This window comes from Peromyscus maniculatus, chromosome 1, assembly GCF_049852395.1.
Source record: "Peromyscus maniculatus bairdii isolate BWxNUB_F1_BW_parent chromosome 1, HU_Pman_BW_mat_3.1, whole genome shotgun sequence".
NCBI lineage: Eukaryota > Metazoa > Chordata > Mammalia > Rodentia > Cricetidae > Peromyscus > Peromyscus maniculatus.
In genome coordinates this window covers 18,047,982-18,071,503 of record NC_134852.1, presented here as the reverse complement: position 1 = coordinate 18,071,503, position 23,522 = coordinate 18,047,982, and the positions used below count along the sequence as shown (strand labels likewise).

Sequence of the window (23,522 nt, the reverse complement as noted above, 5' to 3'; positions counted from 1 at the left end):
ACGAAGTGAATGCATTATACTTCAGATGTAAAGGAATTCTGGCAGTTGGGAGCCAAGAAGTACCACAAAGATACACTCGCAAACAAAAATAAATCAGATATTTATTGGGAAGGAAAACATCAGGAGGGTGGCTTCCTATGTCTAGGTGAGAAACAGCAGAGAACTGAGCAGAATTCAAGGTTAAATATAGTTTCTTGTCATGTGGCATGTGAGTGGGACTTTTCAGGGTGAAAATTCTAGGGTAGAAATTGGTGGGATTTCAAGTCCAGAAATGGAGCTTTTTACTCTGTAGGGTGGGGCAGGATATAGATAACAGGGCAGTTAAAGTGTTCTGTGGGCGGAACCTGGCAGTTGGAGGCAGGGGAAAGGCATGGCCACTGGTGTGGATGGAAGTAATTACAATAAGGATTTGGTGTCTGTTGAGAAAGAGAGTACACTGATGACAACATAGTTCCACTTACAGTTCTGCAGCCCACACTCTTCTGGATTCCAGCATCTGGACATTGGAGCCATTCATAGAAGATCTTGGTGATGAATAACACTGTGTGAACTGGATATTTAAGGTTACTGGCTGCATCCCGACATAGTTTGTCTATTAACTACCATAGCAATTTTGTCCCTGGAGGCCACAGCCAGGCCACTCCTTCTCTCTGATCATTGATATTAGCAGTGTTGACTCCAAGACCAGATATTATTTGTCATGCACTCACTAAAACTCTCCTGGAAGCACTATTAAATATGTGCTGCAGAACATCTGGGCTACTGAGGTCATGAACTGTGAAAGAGAATCTACTCCCAATGTTTTACAGCTGTGTCCTCTGTGTGTGAAAACTTGTATCTAACAAGGATGCAGGATCAGCCATCCATTTATCTTGTACTGATTTCAGTGTGAATGTTCATTGACCATGAAACAGTGATAAAATAGGGATTTTCATACAACAATAAATTTCAGTGAGCATATTTCCCTCATGCTCATCAGTTTCCATATTCTTGTTCATTCTGTTTGGCCCCTTTGTTCCCCTTTCAAGTTTTCTCATGTCTTTTTTCAGTGTTTCTCTTCATAACACTGCTGTCCTTGGACACACTACATAGAACAAACTGATCCAGAACTCAAAGATCTACCTTCCTTGCCTCCTTAGTGCTTGGAAAGAAATGTGAGACACAATAAAAGGCCTAAAACTTTTCTATATGACTATTCACTTAATATAATTCTCTGTTATTTTAATGACTGGCTTCATTCCCTTAACATAACTATCTCTTTGTATACATTTTCCTAAAAGCAACATAACTTTCTCAAAGTCATTGATAGGAAATATTATTCCATATGTATATGTGTCTATACATACATATATATAATATATGCATATATATAATATTTGTAAAATGGTTACATAAAAAGAATTTGGAAATGTTTCCCCTTAGGCAAGGAAAAATGACTAGAAAACCAAGCTAACTATGCAGAAGTAGTGAAGTCATGGATCTCAGAGAAAAATCTGCTACTGTCACTATGCTAAACCAGCAGGATACCTAATCACATTGCAAATATTTATCCTTAAACCAGAGATAAGTACTGGTCTCATCCCTTGCTAAAGAAATGTGGCTTGCAACAGATGGCAATCATTACAGAGAGCTAAAGCAGACCAAAATGCTGAGAACAAATGACCTTGTGGTGCTCGCCTCATCTGATATTTCTAAACACAAATTCACTAAAGGCTCAGGTATCATAGTGAATGAGAGGTTGAACAGCTTGCAAGAGCCAGAAGAACAGGAAATTTGCTGTGAGAATTCATGTCCTACAAATGTCAGAGAGGCTAAACCCATGAAGTCTCATCAATGTGGCTTCCTAAACAATACCCAGACAATAACAAGATATTGACAGACATGATAACATGTAAGAGTTGAATATGATGAGGCCTTACCCATAGACAGAGAACTACAGACATCCAAGGAATGTTAAGATTGGGAGAAATAGTCTCACCCAGGGAAAAGCCTCCCAATTGGTCATCAAATACCAAATCATTAGCATTGAAATTGTATACATATGAGTAACACTATGGACTAAGCAAGTTGTATTTATATAAGGAGGACATGTATGCATGTGTGCTTCAGTATGACTGGGGTAAGCGACTATTTTTAAAGAATAGAATCCATAAATTTGAATGGCATTATGGAGTTTATAGGGAAGTCTTAGAGGTAGGAATAAGAAGTGGAAATGTTGGAATTATGTTTAAATTTCAAAAGTAAAAAAAAAAACTTAATAGAATTTAAAATAGTTCTTTCGCAAGTTCAACATTTTTCATTTTCTCAGACTATTTTCATGCTATTAATGTTAAAATTAATTTGTACTATATTTTGAAAAGTATTCTAATGACCTCCAATGCTAATTGTGACATCATATGTTCCTTTTTGCTCCCACATCTTTAGGTATTTTACTCAGATTTGAGTCTCTATGTATCTCCCCCAAGTACTCTAAAATGGTGGAGGTCAGGTGCTGAAAATCCGAAGTATATTGAGGATAACCAAGAGCAATGACATTAGCCTTTAACATGTAGGGGTCTATCATCCCTAGATGGATAGATCCTGTTAATAATGACACAATATACTTGAGTCACAGTACATGGAGAAATCAAGGAGGAAACTCTACCTATACTGGATGGTTTTCACACTGCTAGAGGTAATAAAATAATTATGTAAATATGAACTATGAAAGCAATACCAACAACAAGTATGGTATAATACTATATTTAACATCATTGTGTAATAAACTGATTCATGACTGAATTGAAGGCCCAGTTCACAAGATGGCACACTTGCCTGTCACCATCATTATGCACAAAAATGTGAGTCTAGAGAGTATAGAGATTCTGGGGAAGAACATAATACTAATATTCAGCATAGTTGATAGAGTAATAAAAAGCTCTCTAAACTCTTGTTTGTGGTGATGTATTGTATACCCCAATAAAGCTTACCAGGTTATCAAAGGACAGAGCTAGCCACTAGATTAGATTTAGAGGTCAGCCAGTAGTGGCACATCCACCTAATCTTATAACTAGGGGGGCAAAGAGATTCTGGATCTCTGTGAGTTCAAAGTCATCCTGAAAACAGAGCCAGGCATGCTGGCACACACCTTTAATCCCATGGAGTGATGCCTGGGTAGTGAAAGGTCTATAAGTCATGAGGTAATAGGAAGACACTCTATGAGGCTGAGGATTACATAGAGGTAAGCTAATGCCTGGCTCTTCTGCTTCTCTGGTCTTTCATCATTCACCTCAATATCTAGCTCTGGGGTTATTATTATAAGACCTTTTAGATACATGTTACATCTATTTTTATTTTGGGGGTAGGTCTATGCCTCAACTCTCATCAGAGAAGCTTTGTTTTGTACTCTATGGTGATTAAAGAGAATCCAACCAACATTCAAGGTGCTGAGAATAAGAGTCTCTAGACGGCCCATCTAAAAATGGGACATCTATATGACATCTCTTCCTCCCAAGATTAGGAGATCATAATGGAAGAAGAGGCAGAAAGAATATATGAAAAAGAGGTGGTAGATGATTTCAAGGAATTAGGTCTTGTCTAGACTAGACCAGGGTACTTACACATATGAATTTACTCTCTATAACAGTACACACAAAAACAACACAAGATTTAGAAGACAAAATCCAAGCAGAGTGGATATGGCAGGAAGTCCAAATCTTAGTTGAAGAACTGATGGGAATTTCTGTCTTCAGAAAGAGGAAGTGCCGGATAACTTAAGTCTTTCAGAAAGAGAGACTAACGTTGCTTTCATATATGCCCCTGCTCTAGCATATAGGCATCACTAAGTATAGACTCTGCTTTCCTTCTTTTCTCCTTTCCTTCCTTTCTTTTCTTCTTTATTTCCTCTTTTCTTAAAGAAGCACATGTAGTTTGGAAAGTATACTGATGTGAGATAAGAAAGGAATTGGAAAAGAGATAATAGTGTGTAGTTTTGACATAACCACATTAGCATGAATAAAATACTCAAACACTTAAGTATTAAATGTTATAAGCTAAATAAAGAAAACTAAATTGATTTATGTTGGAAGAAGTTAGAAAAGCCTGGATCCAATGGGACATAGAGTCTTTTCCAATGCTCACACAAATCTCACCTCAGAGTTTTTATCACCTTCCATGGGACCCTGGTCAGCCTTCAGACATCAAAAAACTCAATGCATCTTCAAAACCCCTTGTCTCTTTGGAGATATTCACAGGACATCTCAAGCATCTTTGTTAATTAGCAAATGGAAAAAGTTTCATGAATTACTTGGTCCCCAAAAGCCAACAATGTCATTGCTACTTCAGATGAAATGAAAATTACAGTTCTGGAGGGAGGTGAGGTCATTGAGTCACAGAGCTCTACCTCAGGCCTGAGCTGACTCCCATATGGCACTAGTTATTAATAAGCCTAGATCTACCCAATGAACTCATCACCCTTCTGAGGCACGAAGCCCGGTGAGTACTTCATGTTTCAGTCTGAGCACAGAACCAGCAAAGAAGAGAGGCCTGTGTAATTGTTCATGTCTAGCAATGGGAATCTGATGTAGAAAGAGATACTTCGAACTGAGAGAGAAGGCATAATAATAATTCCATAGCTAAGAAGTGAGTGAGAAAGACAGAACTGTTTATTAAGTTTTGCCAGTCACTGTTGGTTTTGACTATAAATGCCCCCTTAGAGTAACAGTGAGTAACACCAGGATAATGCAGTCTGTCTGTGAAAGGGCTGAAGTATTGTGTTAAAAAGTTAATGTGATAATTCACTTTACCTTACATGATGTGTAGAATATTTTTGCAGTGTGATTGCTAGAGTTGAACTTACCATAGTTTGTAATTGTAATTTTTCCATCCTCCTAGATGTGGCAGTGCAGGTCCACTGGCATCATTTTCCTGTGAAAGTTCATGGCCTCTTGGTAAGTACAACATGGAATTAGAGCTTAAAACATCTGCCGGCGATACTGAGTTTTCACATGAGCCTATTGGACAGTGGGTATCGTAAATGATGTCCTATTTCCTACATGTATGATCAACAGTTAGAGCAGTGATGTCACATCTGAAGAATGTTATTGTTCTGACAACATGTCAGTGAAATCACACTCAAGTAAGCATCACAGTTTGCAAATATAAAATAATGTTGGTTTTTTGAGATCAAGGTCTTAAATGTGATTCCATGAGGGTTTTGTAAAGTCACCCGCTGCCATTTACCCAACAACCTAAACCAAAACTCAAGTGCTTCCTTTCTCCTTTCCTGCTTCCTTACTTCCTTCTCTCCTCCCCATTCCCTTGTTTCTCTCTCTCCTTTTCTTTATTTATTTTGTATGACAAAGTTTTTCAACAAAAATCATAATCATAGTTTTCATGGGAATTGCACAAGTAAAGTATATCTTGCAACACAGTGGGTATATTAAACACAATACCATAAGAATCTCAAAAGATCCCCTGAATTAACTAACCCAAACCAGGTGTCTGCTGCACTGATGAGGTGATCAGACTTCATAGGTTAGAATATTTTACTTGTATTAGGCTGTCATAAATGGAGTCCTATATCAGTAATTCTTGGATATTTTGAGGATTTTATTGGTCAATATATTTTTGTGTATTTATATTTTCTTCCTCAGCACTGCGGTCTGGAATTCTCCTTTTAGAAATGACATAAAATTGTTTGGTTATAAAAATTCTTGACAGTAACTCACAGAAATCTAGATAGAAGGAACACATCCTATGGTGATATTTTATTTGTGTTAAAATGTTATTTTATTTGTATGTTAAGAAATAAAGTTACCTGGGGTTCTGAGCTAAAACCAAGCCATTTAGCAGAAGTCTGGTGGTGTTGGCTCACGCTCTTAATCTGATCACATGATAGGCAGAGTCTCTATGTGCTCAAGGACACAGCCAAGAGGTGACCTGACCCTTTAATCTCAGTACAAAGTGTAGAGACTTGGAGGTCTGTATAGACAGACAATGATGAGGAAATCATGTGGTTGGATTTAAAACCAATGAGAAGCTAGATCAAAAAGAAAATAAAAAGAAGGATCACACAGAAAAAAGTCTCTCTCTCAGGGGAAGGACGGCAGCGACTGGTAAGCCAAAGGCTTCATTAATGCTCTGATCTTTTGAGCTTTTAATTCTGCATTTAACTCTATGTTTCTTATTTAATAAGACCGTTTAGAATTCCATCTACAACATCCATTATAGAATTAATTTTGTATCACCCAGTAATATTTGCTTCAGCAAGAACATTTACAGGGCTGATAATTTTTTATTTCACCTTATTATGGATATCTTTTTAAGAACTCTGAGTTTGAGAAATGAGGAGTGGTATTATGCTCATTTGTAAAATGGGTGGACAGATCCTCATTGTCCACTATTGTAGGTGGTTGTGTTTGGGATGGCCATTCAACCATAAAATATTGTATTCACTGTTTTTTGACTTTGTATGTATTAATTTAGCTGCTTTTTCTTGCACTTAGGGTCATGTTTTTCCTTGTCCAATAATGACTTTTCTCTTCTTTTGATTTTCTTGGAAGCTTTCTTTTCTTCAGTCCTCAGAAACCGAGCGATTCCCACAAGTTTCTCTTGCAATTGCTGGTCAGTTTCACACTCCTATCATTCCTGATCCCTGGTGGTCAGTCATGCTGTAGTAGAGAGAGCTTATCTGCTCACTCTTGGTTCTATTCCTCCATCCTCTCCATAGTTAACTTCTGCCTCTAGAGAACTCTAGGATGTATGTCTTCTTTTTCCTCTTCCCATAAACCTCCCTTTGTGCAACAGACTCACTAGTTCCTTTTTTCTTCTCTTCTGAATACCTCATGTAATCCTCAGTTGCCTGCTTCTCTTGATTTCCTGAGCAAATATAGATTTTCTCAATCAGTACTTTAAGATCTTTGTAACACATCTGGCACCGACTTTGGGTTTTTATAGCTTTTTTCTGCAGTTGCTTACACACCTGCAGATGATGCTGGTCCAAATAGTTCTACTGAATATCTGATGCCAAATACTGCCCAACTTCCTATTTCTGTAGGGTGTGAGCAATGGTGTGGTCCTTCAGGACAGCACTTTGCTCACACTGTGAACCCACCAAGGCAAATTTAGGTCGTTGTGGCTGCTTGGACTGTGCTACTTGTACATGTTGACCTATGTGCACACCTATCGTGGTGCTCAGAAACAGCTATTTATTTTGACCAGACAGTGATGACAGAAGATCTACCAAGCCTGGAATTGGTATGTCAAATTTTATTTTGCACATATCAATTAATTAATCATAGGCTGTCACAGGGTATGTGATGCAGGTTTGCATGTCAAAGCTTCTGTGATTATTACTGGATGATATAAAATGCTAATTAATGGAGCCTAGGGATATTTCCCCCTTCCATGTTAACATTCTGTTTGTGTAATATTTAGGTCTTATTAACCAGTCATGTTAAGAATTCAAGGGTATTGCTTCCCTGACATTTCTAAGACATGTAATCTCACAGCCAATATGTCTTCCACTGATGCTTATAGTCTTCCTGCTTCTTCTATGACAATGTTTCCTGAGCCCTGAGTTCGGAAATTGTAGATGGATCAGTTCAGGCTTGCCACCACAAAACCACTTGTTCATGGATTTCAATCACTTGTGGCTTTTTGTCATGGTCTCCTCTTTTTGTTAAAGATTTTTCTGTATCTGTTTCTCTCAGTCATTGGATGAGTTTTCTAGATTAAATTAAATTATAAAATAAAAAATGGTTTTTCTTCTCTGATAATAAGAGTTATAGGTAGTGAAGAATTACTGAGGGCAGAAAGAAAAAGTCTTCCTCAGAGAAAATACCCAAATCCAGTAGGAAATGATGAACAGTGAAATCATGTACATACAAGTAACAAATGCAGATTGAGTAAAAAAATTATATATATATATATATATATATATATATGTGTGTGTGTGAATATGTTTATATGCATTTGTATGTGTATAGACATGTATAAATATAGACAGACACACATATATATGTAACAACAACTAACGAAAATAGGTCAATATCAAATAATTTGAGAGGAAGTGTGTGTGAGGGGGTACTTGGAAGTGGTTTGGGAGAAGAAAGGGACAATGATGTAAATGAATACTGAATAGAATGTTGGAAAATAAAATAAAATTTGATTACATGGCATGTAAGATTTCTGTTTTCAGCATTTTCTACCTTCACTTTATTTGAATTTTTGTCTGGTTGTTTTGTGGTTTTTATTTTCTCTTTTTTATTAGCTTACACAATAACAAGTTTCTTAAAGCATTTTAATACTTAGTGTTTTGATTGTCACAAACCCTCTGCTTTCCCCATTTATCTGGCCTCTTTCCAGCTAACACTGTCCTCTTTTCCCTCAGGAATCAATATTTTGTCATTATTCATTATAACCACACCAATAGCCTGGTCATCATCTAAAGAAAATTGTGCCAAATCACAGAATGGTCTTCTGGAGTCTGGCAATAAGACTAATTATCTTTTCACAAAGTATAACAAGAATTCTAGGAAATTTCTTCTATTTTCTACTATGTAGTCATTTAAAATAGAGAATGCTCATAACATCCACAGGTTTGATTCTAATGTACCTAAAGAATGCCAGCACCTTGATCATCTATCTTCAGGAGTAACTACAAAATGGAATCTTTGGGGTTGAAGCAGTTCCAGAATAATTATGTATGCAGATTCCTTTTCTACACTCAAATTATTGGCACCACATGCCTCTTGAATGTCTTCCAGGTCATGATCAACAGTACCAGGAACCTGGCAACATATGTTGGCTGCTCCATTTACCTCATCTAGGTCTTGTTCTACAGCAGGGAGTTTTCCTGTGTCCCACACAGTCCCACAGCCACTTGAACCCAAATAAACACACAGAGGGGCAAATTATGTTAGCAAGTACTTTCAACTTAATTTAATCCATTCCTATTATGTATATGTTGACACATAGCTGTGACATTACCAGTCTGCTGTCATGTTGTTGCTCCTTTGTTTGTGGCTCACAACATCTTCCGCACTCTCCTTCCTTCTCCTCTCTCTCCAGTTCAAATATACTGCCTAACTTTATTCTGCCTTTCCTGATTTATTTGTATTTGTATAGCATGTGGGGACTCCAGTAATAAGTTTTTGTTGTACACCATGAGAAAGGACCTTTCAGATCTTTTATGAATTATATTCTCTTTCTTTTGGGATAAAAGTTGTAGATCTCTCCCTAAAAGTTACTGCAGTCTGGTTACTAGTACTCATTATCTTTCCATGAAGAGACATTTTCCTCATTGACTAAAAGAACTACAATTGGGTCCATTCCTGTCAACTGACAAAGTCTTAATTTACCTTTTAGAATAAAATCATGGATGTTTTCTACAGAAGACTTTAACTTCTTATTTGGTTATATCCATTCCAATATAACATCTTTTCTCTGCATCAAAATCTTGTAGGGGAGTGTCAGAAAGGGAGTATGACCAGAAGGCAGTTGAGTTCAGGATTCACATCATCCACATGTGCCTGTCATAATTTTTTTCTACTAGAGCCAATTTCTTCCCAGGTTCAGTTTATAATTCTCTTGGACTGTTTAAATCCTCATTGCCATTTAGGGTACTGGCCATATTTACTAGTCCATCTTTACATATTACAATGATGATTTGTAAGTTGGTAATTCTTCCTAACAATTTTTGAAAACAATTAAGAGTCTGCAATCTGCCAGCTGGTGGTGGCACACACTTTTAATCCCAGCAGAGACAGACAGATCATTGTAAGTTTGAGACCAGCCTCGTCTATGCATTGAGACCCAGGAAAGGACCAAAGCTGCACAGAGAAATCCTGTCTTGAAAAAAAAGGGGGGCGTGGGGGAAGAGTTTGCAATCTATCTCTCCTCAGAAGTACCTTTTAGGGTCTAATTTTTTTGTACATCTATCTTATCCTAAATAGTAGAATTTCCTCTTTGTAGTTTTCAGGAGCAATTTATCCCCAGTTAGGTAAACTTTTTTTACTTCTTCAAACATGTTTACCAAGGTACCTGACTTGGGAATAGCTAATAAATTTCCACATAATGGTAGATTTTAGGTTGTAGAAATTTTACATGAATTATTTCCAACATTTTTTTGTACAAAATAATGACATAGGGTAGGGCTATTTAACATTCCTTGTGGGACAACTTTCCATTGATATCTCTTGACTGACTGGGAATTATTATGAGTAGGTAGTGTAAGGGAAAATTTTTCTCTATTCTTGTATCAGTATAGTGATGAAATAATATTTTAAGTCAATAAGTATAATAAGCCATTTTTGGGGTAACAGAGAAGGCATGAATCCCATTCTATATGAGACCATATACTGAATTACTTTATTTATGGCTCTCAGATTTGTCAACATTCTCCAGATTTCTTTTTAATAACAAATACAGGAGAATTCCAAAGGCTGGAAGATTGTTCAATGTGTTGAACATTTAGCTGTTCCTGAACTAGCTGTTCTAAAGCTTGTAGTTTCTCTTCTATTATAGGCTATTGTCCAACCCAGATAATTTTATCTATAAGCCATTTTTAAAGTAGGGTCATTGGTACTTCTGTGAGTTCAATGGCAGTTGTGCTCTTTATGTACAGCCTGAATAGTTGGTGGTTGTTTTTTATAGTATCTTATCATTATTCCCCAGAACGTGAATTGGTCTATATCTCACTTCTGAGATTGGAGGACTTTTCATCTGGGTATTCCACTATTATAACAGATCTCATCCATAAAGATTCACCACTACATTTGCCACATACAGCTTCAGCCTTCCTCTCTGTCTTTCTGGCCCTATGCATTCAACCCATCTCAAAATGTGGTTTATCAGAGATAGGGTGGCATTCCCTAGAATTTAGATATTTACATCTTGAAGAGGCCAATTTAAAGCTGCTGTATGGCATAGAAAACATGTATGCTTACCCAAGGTAGTTTGGACATTTAAAGCAGTGAAATGGTCCTCACCAAGAATTTGCTCTTGGGAGATTTCAAAACCTCTGAACTCACCTTGCTGTTCAAGGGCCTTAGTTTCTTCTTTCAACCAGATTTTCCATTGTAACTGCTGGCTATATTCTAACACAGCTGAGATAAACTGATTCCAGTCATCTGGTTTAATGCTATTTCTAGAAAACCATGTATTTAACATGTATTTTACATATGTTGAATGTATTCCATAGGTGACTACCACTTCCTGAATATTTTTTAAATCTCTAACGAATAGGTTGCCAAATATTTTGTATATGTTCTTCAGAATGAGTATTATCTGCTGGCTCTCAGAGATGATGACAGAATAAGCCATTTTATAAAAGCCACCTGGTGATATTAATTTTTGAATGGCTTTGCCCTTCTACTTAAAAGTTTCTTTATTATTCCTACTGAGAAACTCCTCCAGACTTTGAAATCGATTACCTACCTATTATAGTGTTTGAACACCCTCTGTTTTAAAGGATTGTAGAGATTTCATGAACTCCTATATTTTTTATGTTCTTCAGAAACTTATGATTCCACATCCATTATTCTATCAATTAGCAATGATCTTTTGACCTTATAAATCATCTGAAGGGCATTAAGATGGATCTGAAGAGCTTTGTTTTATCCATTAATTATTAATATTTATTATCAGTCATTTGAGCTTCTTCTGTTGAGAATTCTCCATTAAGTGCTGTAGTCCATTTGTTAATTTCATTGTTCAGTATTTTGAAGTCTACCTTTTTGAGTTCTTTATATATTCTGGATATCAGCCCTGTATCAGATGTGGGGTTGGTGAAGAACTTTTCCCATTCTGTAGGCTGTCCTTTTGTCTTGTTGACCATGTCCTTTGCCCTACAAAAGCTTCTCAGTTTCAAGAGTTCCCATTTATCAATTGTTTCTATCAGTGTCTGCGCTATTGGTATTATATTTAGGAAGTAGTCTCCTGTGCCAATGCATTCAAGACTACTTCCTACATTCTCTTCTATCTAGTTCAGTGTAACTGGCTTTATGTTCAGTTCTTTGATCCACTTGGACTTACGTTTTGTGCATGGTGACAGATAAGGCTCTATTTGCATTCTTTTGCATGTTGACATCCAGTTATGCCAGCACCACTTGTTGAAGATCCTTTTTTCCCCATGGTGCAGTTTTAGATTCTTTGTCAAAATTCATTAGTTCATAGGTTTGTAGCTTAATGCCAGGGTTTTCAATTTGATTCCATTGGTCCATGTGTTGGTTTTTATCCCTGTACCAAGGTGTTTTTATTACTCAAGCTCTATAGTAGAGCTTGAGGTCAGGGGTCATAATGCCTCCAGAGGTTGCTTTATTAAACAGGATTCTTTTAACTATCCTAGGTTTTTGTTTATTTTTCCATATAAAGCTATGTATTGTTCTTTCCAAGTCTGTGAAAAAATATGATGGGATTTTTATGGGGATTGTATTGAATCTGTATATGCTTTTGATAAGATCAGCATTTTTACTGTGTTAATTCTACCTATCCAAGAGCATGGGAGATCTTTCCATTTTCTGATATCTTCTTTGATTTCTTTCTTCAGAGACTTAAACTTTTTATCATATATGTCTTTAACTTGCTCAGTTAGAGTTACCCAAAGATATTTTATATTATTTGTGGCTATTGTAAAGGGTGATGTTTCTCTAATTTCTTTCTCATCCCATTTATTATTTGTATATAGAAGGGTTACTGATTTTTTGAGTTCATCTTGTATCCTGACACTGTACTGAAGGAGTTTATCCCCTGTAAGTGGCACAGCCATATCTGAACTGAATGGCAAAAGTCATCTTTTTAAAACAAAATAGGGAGAGGTGTCTCCCGGTTTCTGTCTTGTAAGAGTTCCCTGGTCAAATTTATGTGGTCATTTATGTATACTATCATGTCATTGCAAATAGTGAAAGTTTGACTTTTTTGTTGTCTTATTCCTCTAGCTAGACCTTCAAGTACTATGTTGAATAATTATGGGGAGACTGGAGAGCCTTGTCTTGTTCCTGATTTTAGTGGAGTTTCTTTGATTTTCTCTCCATTTAATATGATGCTGGCTGTCGGCTTGCTGTAAATTGCCTTTATTATGTTTAGATATGTTCCTTGTATTCCTGATCTCTCTAGAATCTTTATCATGAATGGGTTTTAGATTGTGTCAATGGATTTTTCAGCAACTAATGAGATGATCTTATGTTTTTTTCTTTCAGTTTGTATATATGGTGTATTACATTAACTGATGTTTGTATGTTGAACCATCCCTGCATCTTTGGGATGAAGCCTACTTGGTCATGGTGGATAATTTTTTGATGTGTACCCGGATTTGGTTAGCCACTATTTATTGAGCATTTTTGCCTCAATGTTCATGAGGGAGATTTGTCTGTAGTTCTCTTTCTTTGTTGCATCTTTGTGTGCTTTGGGTATCAGAGTAACTGTAGCCTCATAAAAAGAATTTTGTTATGTTTCTTCTGTTTCTATTGTATGGAACACTTTGAAGAGTATTAGTATTAACTCTTCTTTGAAATTCTGGTGAATTCTGCTCTGAAACCATCCAGTTCCGGACTTTTTTTGGTTGTGAGACTTTTAATGAGAATTCTATTTCCTTAGGGGTTATTGGTCTATTTAAATAGTTGATCTGGTCTTGGCTTTACTTTGGTATGGAGTACCTATTCATAAATTTGCCAATCCTTTCAGATTTTTCAATTTTGTGGAGTATATGTGTTTGAAGTATTATCTGATGATTCTCTGGATTTCCTGTTGTCTGTTGTTATGTTTCCCATTTCACTTCTGATTTTGTTAATTTGGATGCTCTCTCTCTCTGATTTTTGGTTAATTTGGATAAGGGTTTGTTTATCTTGCTGATTTTCTCAAAGAAGCAACTCTTTGTTTCATTGATTCTTTGTCTTGTTTCTTTGTTTCTATTCTATTGATTTTGGCTCTCTATTTGTTTATATCCTGGCATCTATTTCTGCTAGGTGAGTTTGATTCTTCTTGTTCTAGAGCTTTCCATTGTGCTTTTAATTCATTAGTGTGAGATTTAGTTTGAATTCTAGGAAATATTTAATTTCTTTATTTCTTCCTTGACCCATTGGCCATTAGTCAGTTTCCATGAGATTGTAGGCTTTCTGTAAATTTGTTGTTGTTGAAATCTAATTTAAGCCATGGTGGTCTGATAAGATACAGGATGTTATTTCAATTTCTTTTATCTGTTGAGATTTTCTTTGTGACAAAGCATGTGGTCAATTTTGGGGAAGGTTCCATGGCGTAATGAGAAGAAAGTATATTCTGTGTTAGGGTGGGATATTCTGTAGATAATTATTAAGTCCATTTGAGTCATAATGTCTGTTAGTTCCCTTATTTCTCTGTTAAGTTTCTGTCTGGCCAACCTATCCATTGGTGAGAGTGGGGTGTTGAATTCTCTCACTACTAGTATACGGGGTTTTATGTGTGATTTAAGCTTTAGTAATATTTCTTTTATGAATGTAGGTGGTATTGCATTTGGGGCATAAATATTCAGAATTGAGAAATGTGGTGGCATTCTAATTGTACTAAAATGTGATTTTGATTGTATGTTAATAAATGAAGTTGCCCGGGGGTCAGAGCTATTAGAGCCATAGCAAGAGTGTGGCGGTGGTGGCACACACCTTTAATCCCAACACTTGGTAGAAGAGCTAGGTAGGTCTCTCTGTGTTCAGGGATACAGCCAGCATTGGAGACATATGCCTTTAAGACCTGAGGGGCTGTACATACAGTGACAAGGTAGTCACATGTTTGGGTTTACAACAAATAAGAAGGCAGAACAAAAGACTATGAAATGACTTACACACAGGAAATAGCTTTCTTTTGGGAAGCTAAGAGCTCACAGGAGGAAGGGTAAGATTTTAGCTCTGAGCTCTGACCTCTAGGCTTTCTCTTTTACATTGGTTCTGTGTTTCTTATTTAATAAGACGGTTGGTTACATCTACAGAGATATTTTGTAGTATTTTCCCTGTAATAAATATGTAATGTCCTTCCTGATCTCTTTTGATTGATTTTAGTTTGAAGTCTATTTTAATAGATATTAGGATATCTACACCAGCTTTCTTCTTAAATCCATTTGATTGGAAAGTCTTTTCCTAGCTTTTTATTCTGAGGTAATGTCTTTCTTTGAAGTTAAGGTGTGTTTTTTTCTTTGCAGCAAATGGATGGATCTTGTTTGGTATCCATTTTTTTAGCTGTGTCTTTTTATAGGTGAATTGAGACCACTGATATTAATGGATATTAATGACCAGTTGTTTATTCCTGTTATTTTTTTTTGGTGGTAGTGTTGTATGTTTCCCTTCTTTAGTATTTGTTGGTGTGGGACCATGAATTGCCTGTGTTTTCATGGGTGTATCTAAATTCCTTAGGTTGGATTTTTCCTTCAGTTGCTTTCTGTAGGGCTGGATTTATAGAAATTCATAGAAATATTTTTTAAATCTGGATTTATCATGGAAAATTTTGATTACTCAATCTATGTTGTTTGGGAGTCCTGCTAGTTATTATAGTCTGAGTTGGCATGCATGATCTCTTGTTTGCCTAATGTTCATTCAGTACCTTCTGGCTTTTAGAGTGTCCATTGAGAAGTTAGGTGTTATTCTTATGGATCCGCCTTTATATGTTACTTGGACTTTTTAATTTGCAGCTATTAATATTTTTTATTCTCTATGTTTAGTGGTTTGATTATTATTTGGCAAGGGGACTTGTTTTGGATCCAGTCTATTTCATGTTCTATATGCTTCTTGTACTTTAATATTTATTTTCTACTTTAGACTGGGAAAGTTTTCTTCTATGATTTTGTTGAATGTATTTTCTGTGCCTTTGAGTTGTTATTCTCCTCCTTCTTCTATCCCTATTATTCTTAGGTTTGGTCTTTTCATGGTATTCCAAATTTCCTGGACATTTTGGGTCATGACCTTGTTGGCTTTAGCGTTTTCTTTGACTGCGGAATCTACTTCTTCTATCGTATCTTCTATGCCAGAGATCTGCTCCTACATCTCTTGCATTCTGTTGTTTATGCTTGCATCTGTAGTTCCTGTTTGTTTACTCACATTTTCCACTTTCAGTATTCCTTCAGTTTGTATCTTCTGTATTGTCTGGACTTCAGTTTTCAAATCTTGAGCGGCTTCCCTCATTTTTCCTCGACTTCTTTAAGGGATTTTTTTTCATTTCCTCTTTAAAGATCTCTGTCATCATCTTAAGGTCATTGTTAAGGTTGCTTTCTTCTGTGTTGGGAATTTCAGGTCTTGGTGATGCAAGATCTGATGGAACCATACTGTTTTTATGGCTGTTGTTGCTGGCTGTACTTTTGCACTGGTGTCACCCATAATTTTCTCCACTGGGTGCATGTGGTGTCTGTGTCTGAGGGAGGCTCTCCTGATCTGATTGACACTCTTGATCCAGTGGAGATCTTGGTCTACTAGGTGGTGATGGACTCTTTATCTCAGGGAGTAGCTCTTAGTCCAATTGTTGCTCATAGGCTCTGTATCAGGGAGTAGTTGTAATCTTTTTTATGTCTGAGGTTGGGAGGGGTCGGGTCTTGTGGGTTACAGGGTCTGGTGTGGGATGGTGGTAGTCTGATCTATCTGCAGTTGGTCTGACCTGTCTGCAGTAGGTCTGCCTGCCTACTGAGCAAAAACTGGGACTGCAATGGGTGATGGTATAGCAGGTCAGGATTGTGCCTCTGGGCTCCACCTAGACAAGGTATCACCTCTTAGTCCAATCAGGTGCTGGCAGGTGCTATCTCAGGGAACAGCTGCAGTTTTGGTGGGCAGCTGGAATTTGGGGGAGGTGGGGCTTGGGTAACTGGTTCTTATGGGGGATGGTTGTAGTCTGATCTGTCTACAGGAGGTCTACCTTCAGACTGGCCTGAAAATGGGACTGCACTGGGTGGGGGTGTAGGGGTGTAGGGTTGTGCCCTGGGCCCAAAGCCTAGGGGCTGAGTTGTTTGGGTATGAGGATAGAGACTCAACTCTTAGTCCAAGCAGGTGCTCTTTGCTCTGTATTTATTGAACAGCATAGAAGCTTCACATGAGTGAGGAATGAGTGATACTTTACTGAAATATTTAAAAGAATTTTTACAAGGGATTGAGTCACTGATACCAACTGCTATCAACTGACTCAGATAAAAACAGTGTTGAAGATCACTGGACATAGATATATAAATCTACATTTGTATCACTTCCAACAATTATTGTGTATATTTGTTTCATTAGGTTGATTTCAAACTAGCTGTTTTAATCACTTATTGCTATACATATGCACATATACATATACATATGCAACAGCATTACTCTTGTGTCAGCGCATGGAAGATTATATACTTTAGGAGTAATGTTATGCATTAGCTTATGTTGTAAAAACTGATTACATCCAAAGCAAGTAAGGTTGGTTGTTAAGTTGTAGCAGGAATCTTAAAAGTTCTTATTAATAAAAACAAACCTGGAGCCAGCATTGGGGTGAATGCTGGAAGATCAGAAAAGCAGAACAAGCCATAGCTACCTCACCTTGCCTATTCCTCTGCTGATCCTATTTCCTCAGACTGGAAGTCTCTGAGTCCCCATCCAGAATGTATCTCAGCTGAACTGTTGATCAAAAGCCTAAAAGCTTAACCAGCCATAAGCTTCTAGTTTCTGGTCTTCATGGCTTATATACCTTTCTGCTTTCTGCCATCACTCACTGGGTTTAAAGGCTTGCTTTCTGGGATTAAAGGCATGAGTCACCATGCTTGGATGTTTCTGTGAACACACAGAGATCCAGATAGATCTCTGCCTCTGCAATACTAGTATTAAAGGCATGTGCTGCCACTGCCTATTCTCTATGTTTAATATTGTGGCTGTTCTGTTCTCTGACCCCAGATAAGTTTATTAAGGTACACAATACCACCACATTACATTATTCTCTTAATTGCAGATTAATCACAAAGTCTAAGCATATTGTTGAATAGCAGTATTAAATCTTAAGTGACCTCAATTTAACTCTACCTGGGAGGTCCAGTAAAACTTCTAGTCTCTTCAAATGTAAAAGATATTTTCATAATGATGCATCCCCAAAGTACAGTGTACTTGTAACTTCACACTTTCCCTTTGATCCTTGCTCCCAGGATTATAATCACTACCTGATTCTACTACTGGTATTCTTAACTTCTGACACCACAGGAGAGAAGAGGGACATTACACTTCTAGCCTGCCCTTTTGTGATGCTCACTACTCATTTAAAAGTTTCTCTTGCTTATTTTTTTTCAAAGGTGATGTAAAGTCCCTTCGGCAAAACTGTCATGGTTCGTTCCTTCCTGTGACATCATCCTGTTATCCTCTTAGGGTATGAGAGCTGTGTACATTCAGCCTTAATCTTGGGATTGCTGTCATCTTTGTAGCTATATGACTGTTGTACATCCTACTGGCAACTGAGTACTGATCCAGCAGCCAGCTTCACAGATGCATCCTATCTGCATAGGTGAGTTGCATTTCTTCAGGTACCAGTCTTCAAAGGACAGGGCAGTCTTTAGAATGTGGGTGAGATGAGACTTCCAAAATGATCTTTCTCTTTCAGGAAAGGGCTCCTGCACAGGTTGAATTTTCATAGTAGGAAGAATCTTCCAGAGACCTGACCCCAACATGATTTGTAGGAGGCTGCAGGTTGAGAGACTATCCCGGATTCACAATTGATGCTCTTTTCCAAGACAATGATCTTGTGTCTGCTGCCAGTAAGGAGAGGTCCTGGTGACTAAGACAGTTTATTACTTATTCTCAGATTTATCTGTTCTAATACTCATTTTGTAATCTCAGGATTGTGCGATGGGTTGGTAAAATTCTCCCAGAATTTAAAGAGTTACAAGAGCAACTTTGAGAGTAGTTTGATATACTCTGCATATTTACACCACATATTTTGCTTTCCACTGGGGCTTTATATGCATGCAGATTTTTCTTTATTGGAAATGCCTGTGTACAGTGGCATTGAGAGAACTTAGTATCTTTCTTAGAGGTCTATGTTATCTGGGTGTGAAAAAGAGGAATAACTGGTAAATTGGTGTCTCAATATCCAAATTTCAAGTCCATGGGCATTTGACTAAGTGCATAATTGCAACCTCATATCACTCAGATCTGACACCTCTGATAATTCCACTTACCCCTGACATGGATGTTCATGTCCCCCTGAATTTGCATTCTGTTTGTTTGATTTTTGAGACTGGGTTTATTTATGTAGTCCTTCCTGTCCTGAAACTTGTTCTATAAACCTGACTAGCCTCAAACTCATAGAGAACCTCTCGCCTCGGCTTACTAGAGACTGGGATTAGACACGTGTCACTATTCGCAGCTCAGATATTGCTTTTGAATCACACAGATATTTCAATTATTATTGTACTATGTGTTAGGTACCCATTACTTCACTGGCTGACAGTATATTAGTATCTGTCAATTTTTATAACACTTACAGTTATATTAGTTAAATTTTATGGCCCACAATTCAGAAGCCATGCTCCTCTTGTTCAGCAATTCCATAATTCTCTATTGTGCTTTAATTATAATACAAATAGCTGAAGAATCACACTAGTGATTGTCCTATTCAGTAAACACCTTCATTTCATACTGTTGTAAATATATTGATAAGGATTTTTTTTTGCTATTTACATGTCTTTAGACATGTTTAAGTGTGATAGAATGATATTCAAAATAATACATGCTAAACTAAAAGGTTAAGAATTAATGTTGAAAAGGCAACAAAAGCACATATATGTACATGAAGATATATGTAAATTCAATTACATGTGTGTGTTTGAAAAAGGAGAACTCAAATGCTATCATTCCTGACAGCTGATGGTCACTATTTTCTTTAATATTTTTATTAATCTCTATTTTTTATTCTCAACTTGTGTTGTTTTTCTTATTCACTATTATTCATTCTCATTTTTAACTTGGAAAAATTTATATGTATTTTGACCTTTTTCATACTTCCTTCACTCTTCACAGTTACACCATGTTTCTTTACATACCCATGTTTGTGCCTTTTAAATTTCTTACACATAAATCCTAGCTTGTGGTGCCCACATGGTATTGGGGTTGTGACCATCTACTATGTCACTGTCAAGCTATTAGGGGCCACATTTTTACAGGAAACTGAAGCCACCTAGTAGTTATCAGTTGTCAATAGCATCTTAGTTAGGGGTTACTATTTTTTGTGGAGTCATACAGTCTCCTTTTTTCAGCCTTTTACAAGTGGCTGAGAGCATTGTAACCTGTAGTGTTTCTGCAACCAGGACATTCATCTGAATGTAGTTTGATCATTAGATCATCTCATCAGTGCATTGTGGATATTAAACCTGCAATTAACTGCAAGGTACTTGGAAAATACTAAGACATATTAATGGCAATATTAAGTTTAATTTTTACTACAATGTCCCAGTTAATTATCTGCTATTCAAACAATAGCAATTCATTGAGACCTAGCAAGCTATTTACCAGGAAGACACATATTAGCATTCCTTATGAATGTAAGGTAATATTGCGCATGCAGTACATTTTTTGGCATGCCAAGAAAAATGAAGTCGAACTTATTTAACAAGTGTGCTCTGGACATGTTTTGCATTGACCCAGGGCCATAACAGAATGGCCTCCAGAGACACGGTTGAAGGAATCTTCTTCCTGTCCCAGACTGCACTGGGAATTCTGGGGAACTCAGCTTTGCTTTGCTGTTTTATCATTGCTGACTTCTCTGGAATCAGGGTGAAACCCACTGATCTGATTGTCAAACACCTGGTCTGGGCCAACTTCATAGTTCTCTGCAGAGGAATCCCACAGTCCATTGCTGCTTTTGATCAGACTTACTATTTAGATTATGTTTCCTGTAAACTTGCCTTATATTTACATAGAGTTGCCAGAGGAGTATCTCTTAGCTCCACATCCCTGCTGAGTTTCTTTCAGGCCATCACCATCAGCCCCAGTAATTCCAGGTGGGCACAGTTCAAGCCCAGAGCCCCCAGGATCATTGGTCCATTCCTGGGCCTATGCTGGGCCCTCGCTTTGTTGTTATATATTTTCATTTTTGTGTATACAACAGACATAAGGGGTGGGAGAAATGTTACTGGGATACAAGATTTTGGAATTTGTACTGTTATCAATTCCGAGAAACTAATCAGCATTCTTATTGTAATCCTAATAGCAACCAACGATGTCATTTTTTTGGGACTCATGATGTTGTCCAGTGGCTACATGGTATTCATCCTGCTCAAACATAAGCAGAGGGTGCAACACATCCACAGATCCCTGTCTCCTAGGTCATCTCCTGAGACCAGAGCCACCCAAAGCATCCTCACCCTAGTGTGCTGCTTTGTGATCTTTTATGCAACCTCTGTTGTCTTTACATCTTATATGACTGTCCATGAAGGATCGAGGTGGCTGTTTAACACTGATGCAGCCATGGCTGCATGCTTTCCAGCACTCTGCCCCTTTCTGCTCATCAGACACTATGCTTCCTTTTTCAGGCTCTGCTGCACTAGTTCTTAACAGACAACACACTGTGCTTGTGTATTCAGAGAACTCTAAAAACTGTGCTGTCTGCATCCCCCTATCCATGTTTTCTACTCAGTTTCTATTCTGTGAACACACTGTCAATACCAAACTTTGCAGAAGACACTGATTGTCTACAAAGTTTCTTCCCAATGCAGTTTGTCTTGTAGTCTGGGACACAGGTAAACCAAGCTGTATGATAAAAGTGCTGAAACAATCAGCACTCACTGTTTTAATGGAGAATATCACAGTAGCAGAGAGAATTAACCTGTGGGGTTTATGTGGAGTGTAGTCCTTCAGGTGAGCTTCTCTGAGGATGAGACTTTTTAAATCAACATTGTCACCTGCAGTACAAAAGTTAAACATTGCAGATTGCACCTGGACCATCAAATCAAGTGTTGGTGGCTGTCAGAAAGTAAGAACAAGTGAAGAGGATGAAAAAAGTCAGAATGGCTTAGGGATGGTAATGAAACCTGCCAGCATTGGCTACTGAAGGGAATGTATATTTAATAGACAGCCTGTTTCTTCAATCTAATGTATAACACCCAGCGCTGGAAAGTATTTAGAAATACATTTTTAAAAGTCAGATTTAGGTAAACTTTCAAATAAAATTGTTTAGAGTTGAATTGTAGTAATTGCATGCACAATAATAAGTAATGGAGACATTTACATATTTAAGCATTAGGTTGATGGTTTAAATTAAGAGAAATGAGAGATGGGAGACTACAAGTGGATTAGCAGGTAGCACAGACTTTGCTGTCCCTGTTTTGAGGAGGGAGAAGTAGGAAGATTGTGTATTTGAGATGAGCATAGGTGCCATTGTGAAACTCTGTAACAAAATCCAAAATTACAAGAAAAGACAAAGTTGCAACACTGGAAAGTTCTGGAGTATGATCAGAGGTACATCTATATAATTTAAAGAGAACATTTAAGCAAACTATGGTGCTATAATGTCTCTCTGAGGAACATAAGCAAAAGGGAGGGTCAAATTGGAACAGGGACAGAGCGGGAGGGCAGGGAAGGACATATCATGATAGGTGAGGACATCACTGAATAGGAACTGGCAGGGTACTGGGGAGGTGTGGGTAGGTATCCACAAGGATGACACACTTTGGAGTGCTAGCAGTTTTCTAGATGGTACCTGGACTGGTCTACTCTGGTGTCCAGTCTAGGGAATTCCCTAATTGTCATCATAGAGCCATTGTCCAGTGACTGATGGAGGCAGATGTAGAGAACCACGGACAGGCTCCATGCTTAGCTCTGGGAATCCAATTGATCCAGAGAGAGGAGGGATTCTGCAGGCAGAGGACAGTGGGACCATGATGGAAAGAAGAGCAGAGATGACTGGCAGCACAAGTGGAAGCCCATGAACTGTAGACTAGTGGCTGTGCTGCCCCCACAGGACTGGGCTAGGCCATTTGGATATGGAAGACTATTGTTCAGTTCGAACTGCTTGGGGGGCACTCAAGCAGGGGAATTGAGATCCATCCTTAGTACATGGTCATGCTTTTGGAAGCCAGGTGCCTGAGATGTGATGCCTTGTGCAGGCTTGGTGCAGTCTGGAGGGTCTTGAATCTTCCTAGGCTCTGATGACTCCCCATGGGAAACCTTAATTTGGGAGATCTTGGGATGTGGGGTGGATTGGTAGGGAGGGCTGGAGGGTGGGAGGAGGGAGGAGGTGGAATCTGTGGGTAGCATGTACATGAGTAGAAAATTTCTTAATAAAGATAAATGAAAAAAAGTCTCTCTGGGGGAGTAACTTCACCTGTTCTATTTTAAAGTTGTTGTTAGTATTGATCATTAACATCCAAAGCTAACTGATGTAAATTACTAATCTGTTCTGAAGAGAAGGGAATTCTGCCTGCACTTCCCATGATGGCCCAGGATGCAGCATTGGTCCTTCCATGTTCTCCAGGCTAAGAGCTCATTCTACAGAGATTGTACTTTAACCCTCATTCATGTCGTCTATTTCCTCAATTGAGCTCTCATCTCACTGAGGATGATTTAGAGTAGTACATAATATTTACTGGG

The 23,522-nt window shown here is 37.7% G+C and overlaps 1 protein-coding gene across 1 annotated transcript; it reads left to right on the top strand.

Moving 5' to 3' along the window:
- Positions 1 to 18,241: 18,241 nt before the first annotated feature.
- On the top strand, positions 18,242 to 23,125 carry LOC102908463 (vomeronasal type-1 receptor 4-like). Its single transcript, XM_076570868.1, has 2 exons — positions 18,242 to 18,441; positions 18,538 to 23,125. The coding sequence occupies exon 2, from the start codon at positions 20,592 to 20,594 to the stop codon at positions 21,486 to 21,488; it is 897 nt and encodes a 298-aa protein (XP_076426983.1). The 5' UTR covers positions 18,242 to 18,441; positions 18,538 to 20,591; the 3' UTR covers positions 21,489 to 23,125.
- The last annotated feature ends 397 nt before the right edge of the window (positions 23,126 to 23,522 follow it).

What these genes read in the sequence shown, in the direction of transcription:
- LOC102908463 (XM_076570868.1), top strand. Translation starts at nt 20,592, where the DNA reads ATGGCCTCCAGAGACACGGTTGAAGGAATCTTCTTCCTGTCCCAGACT.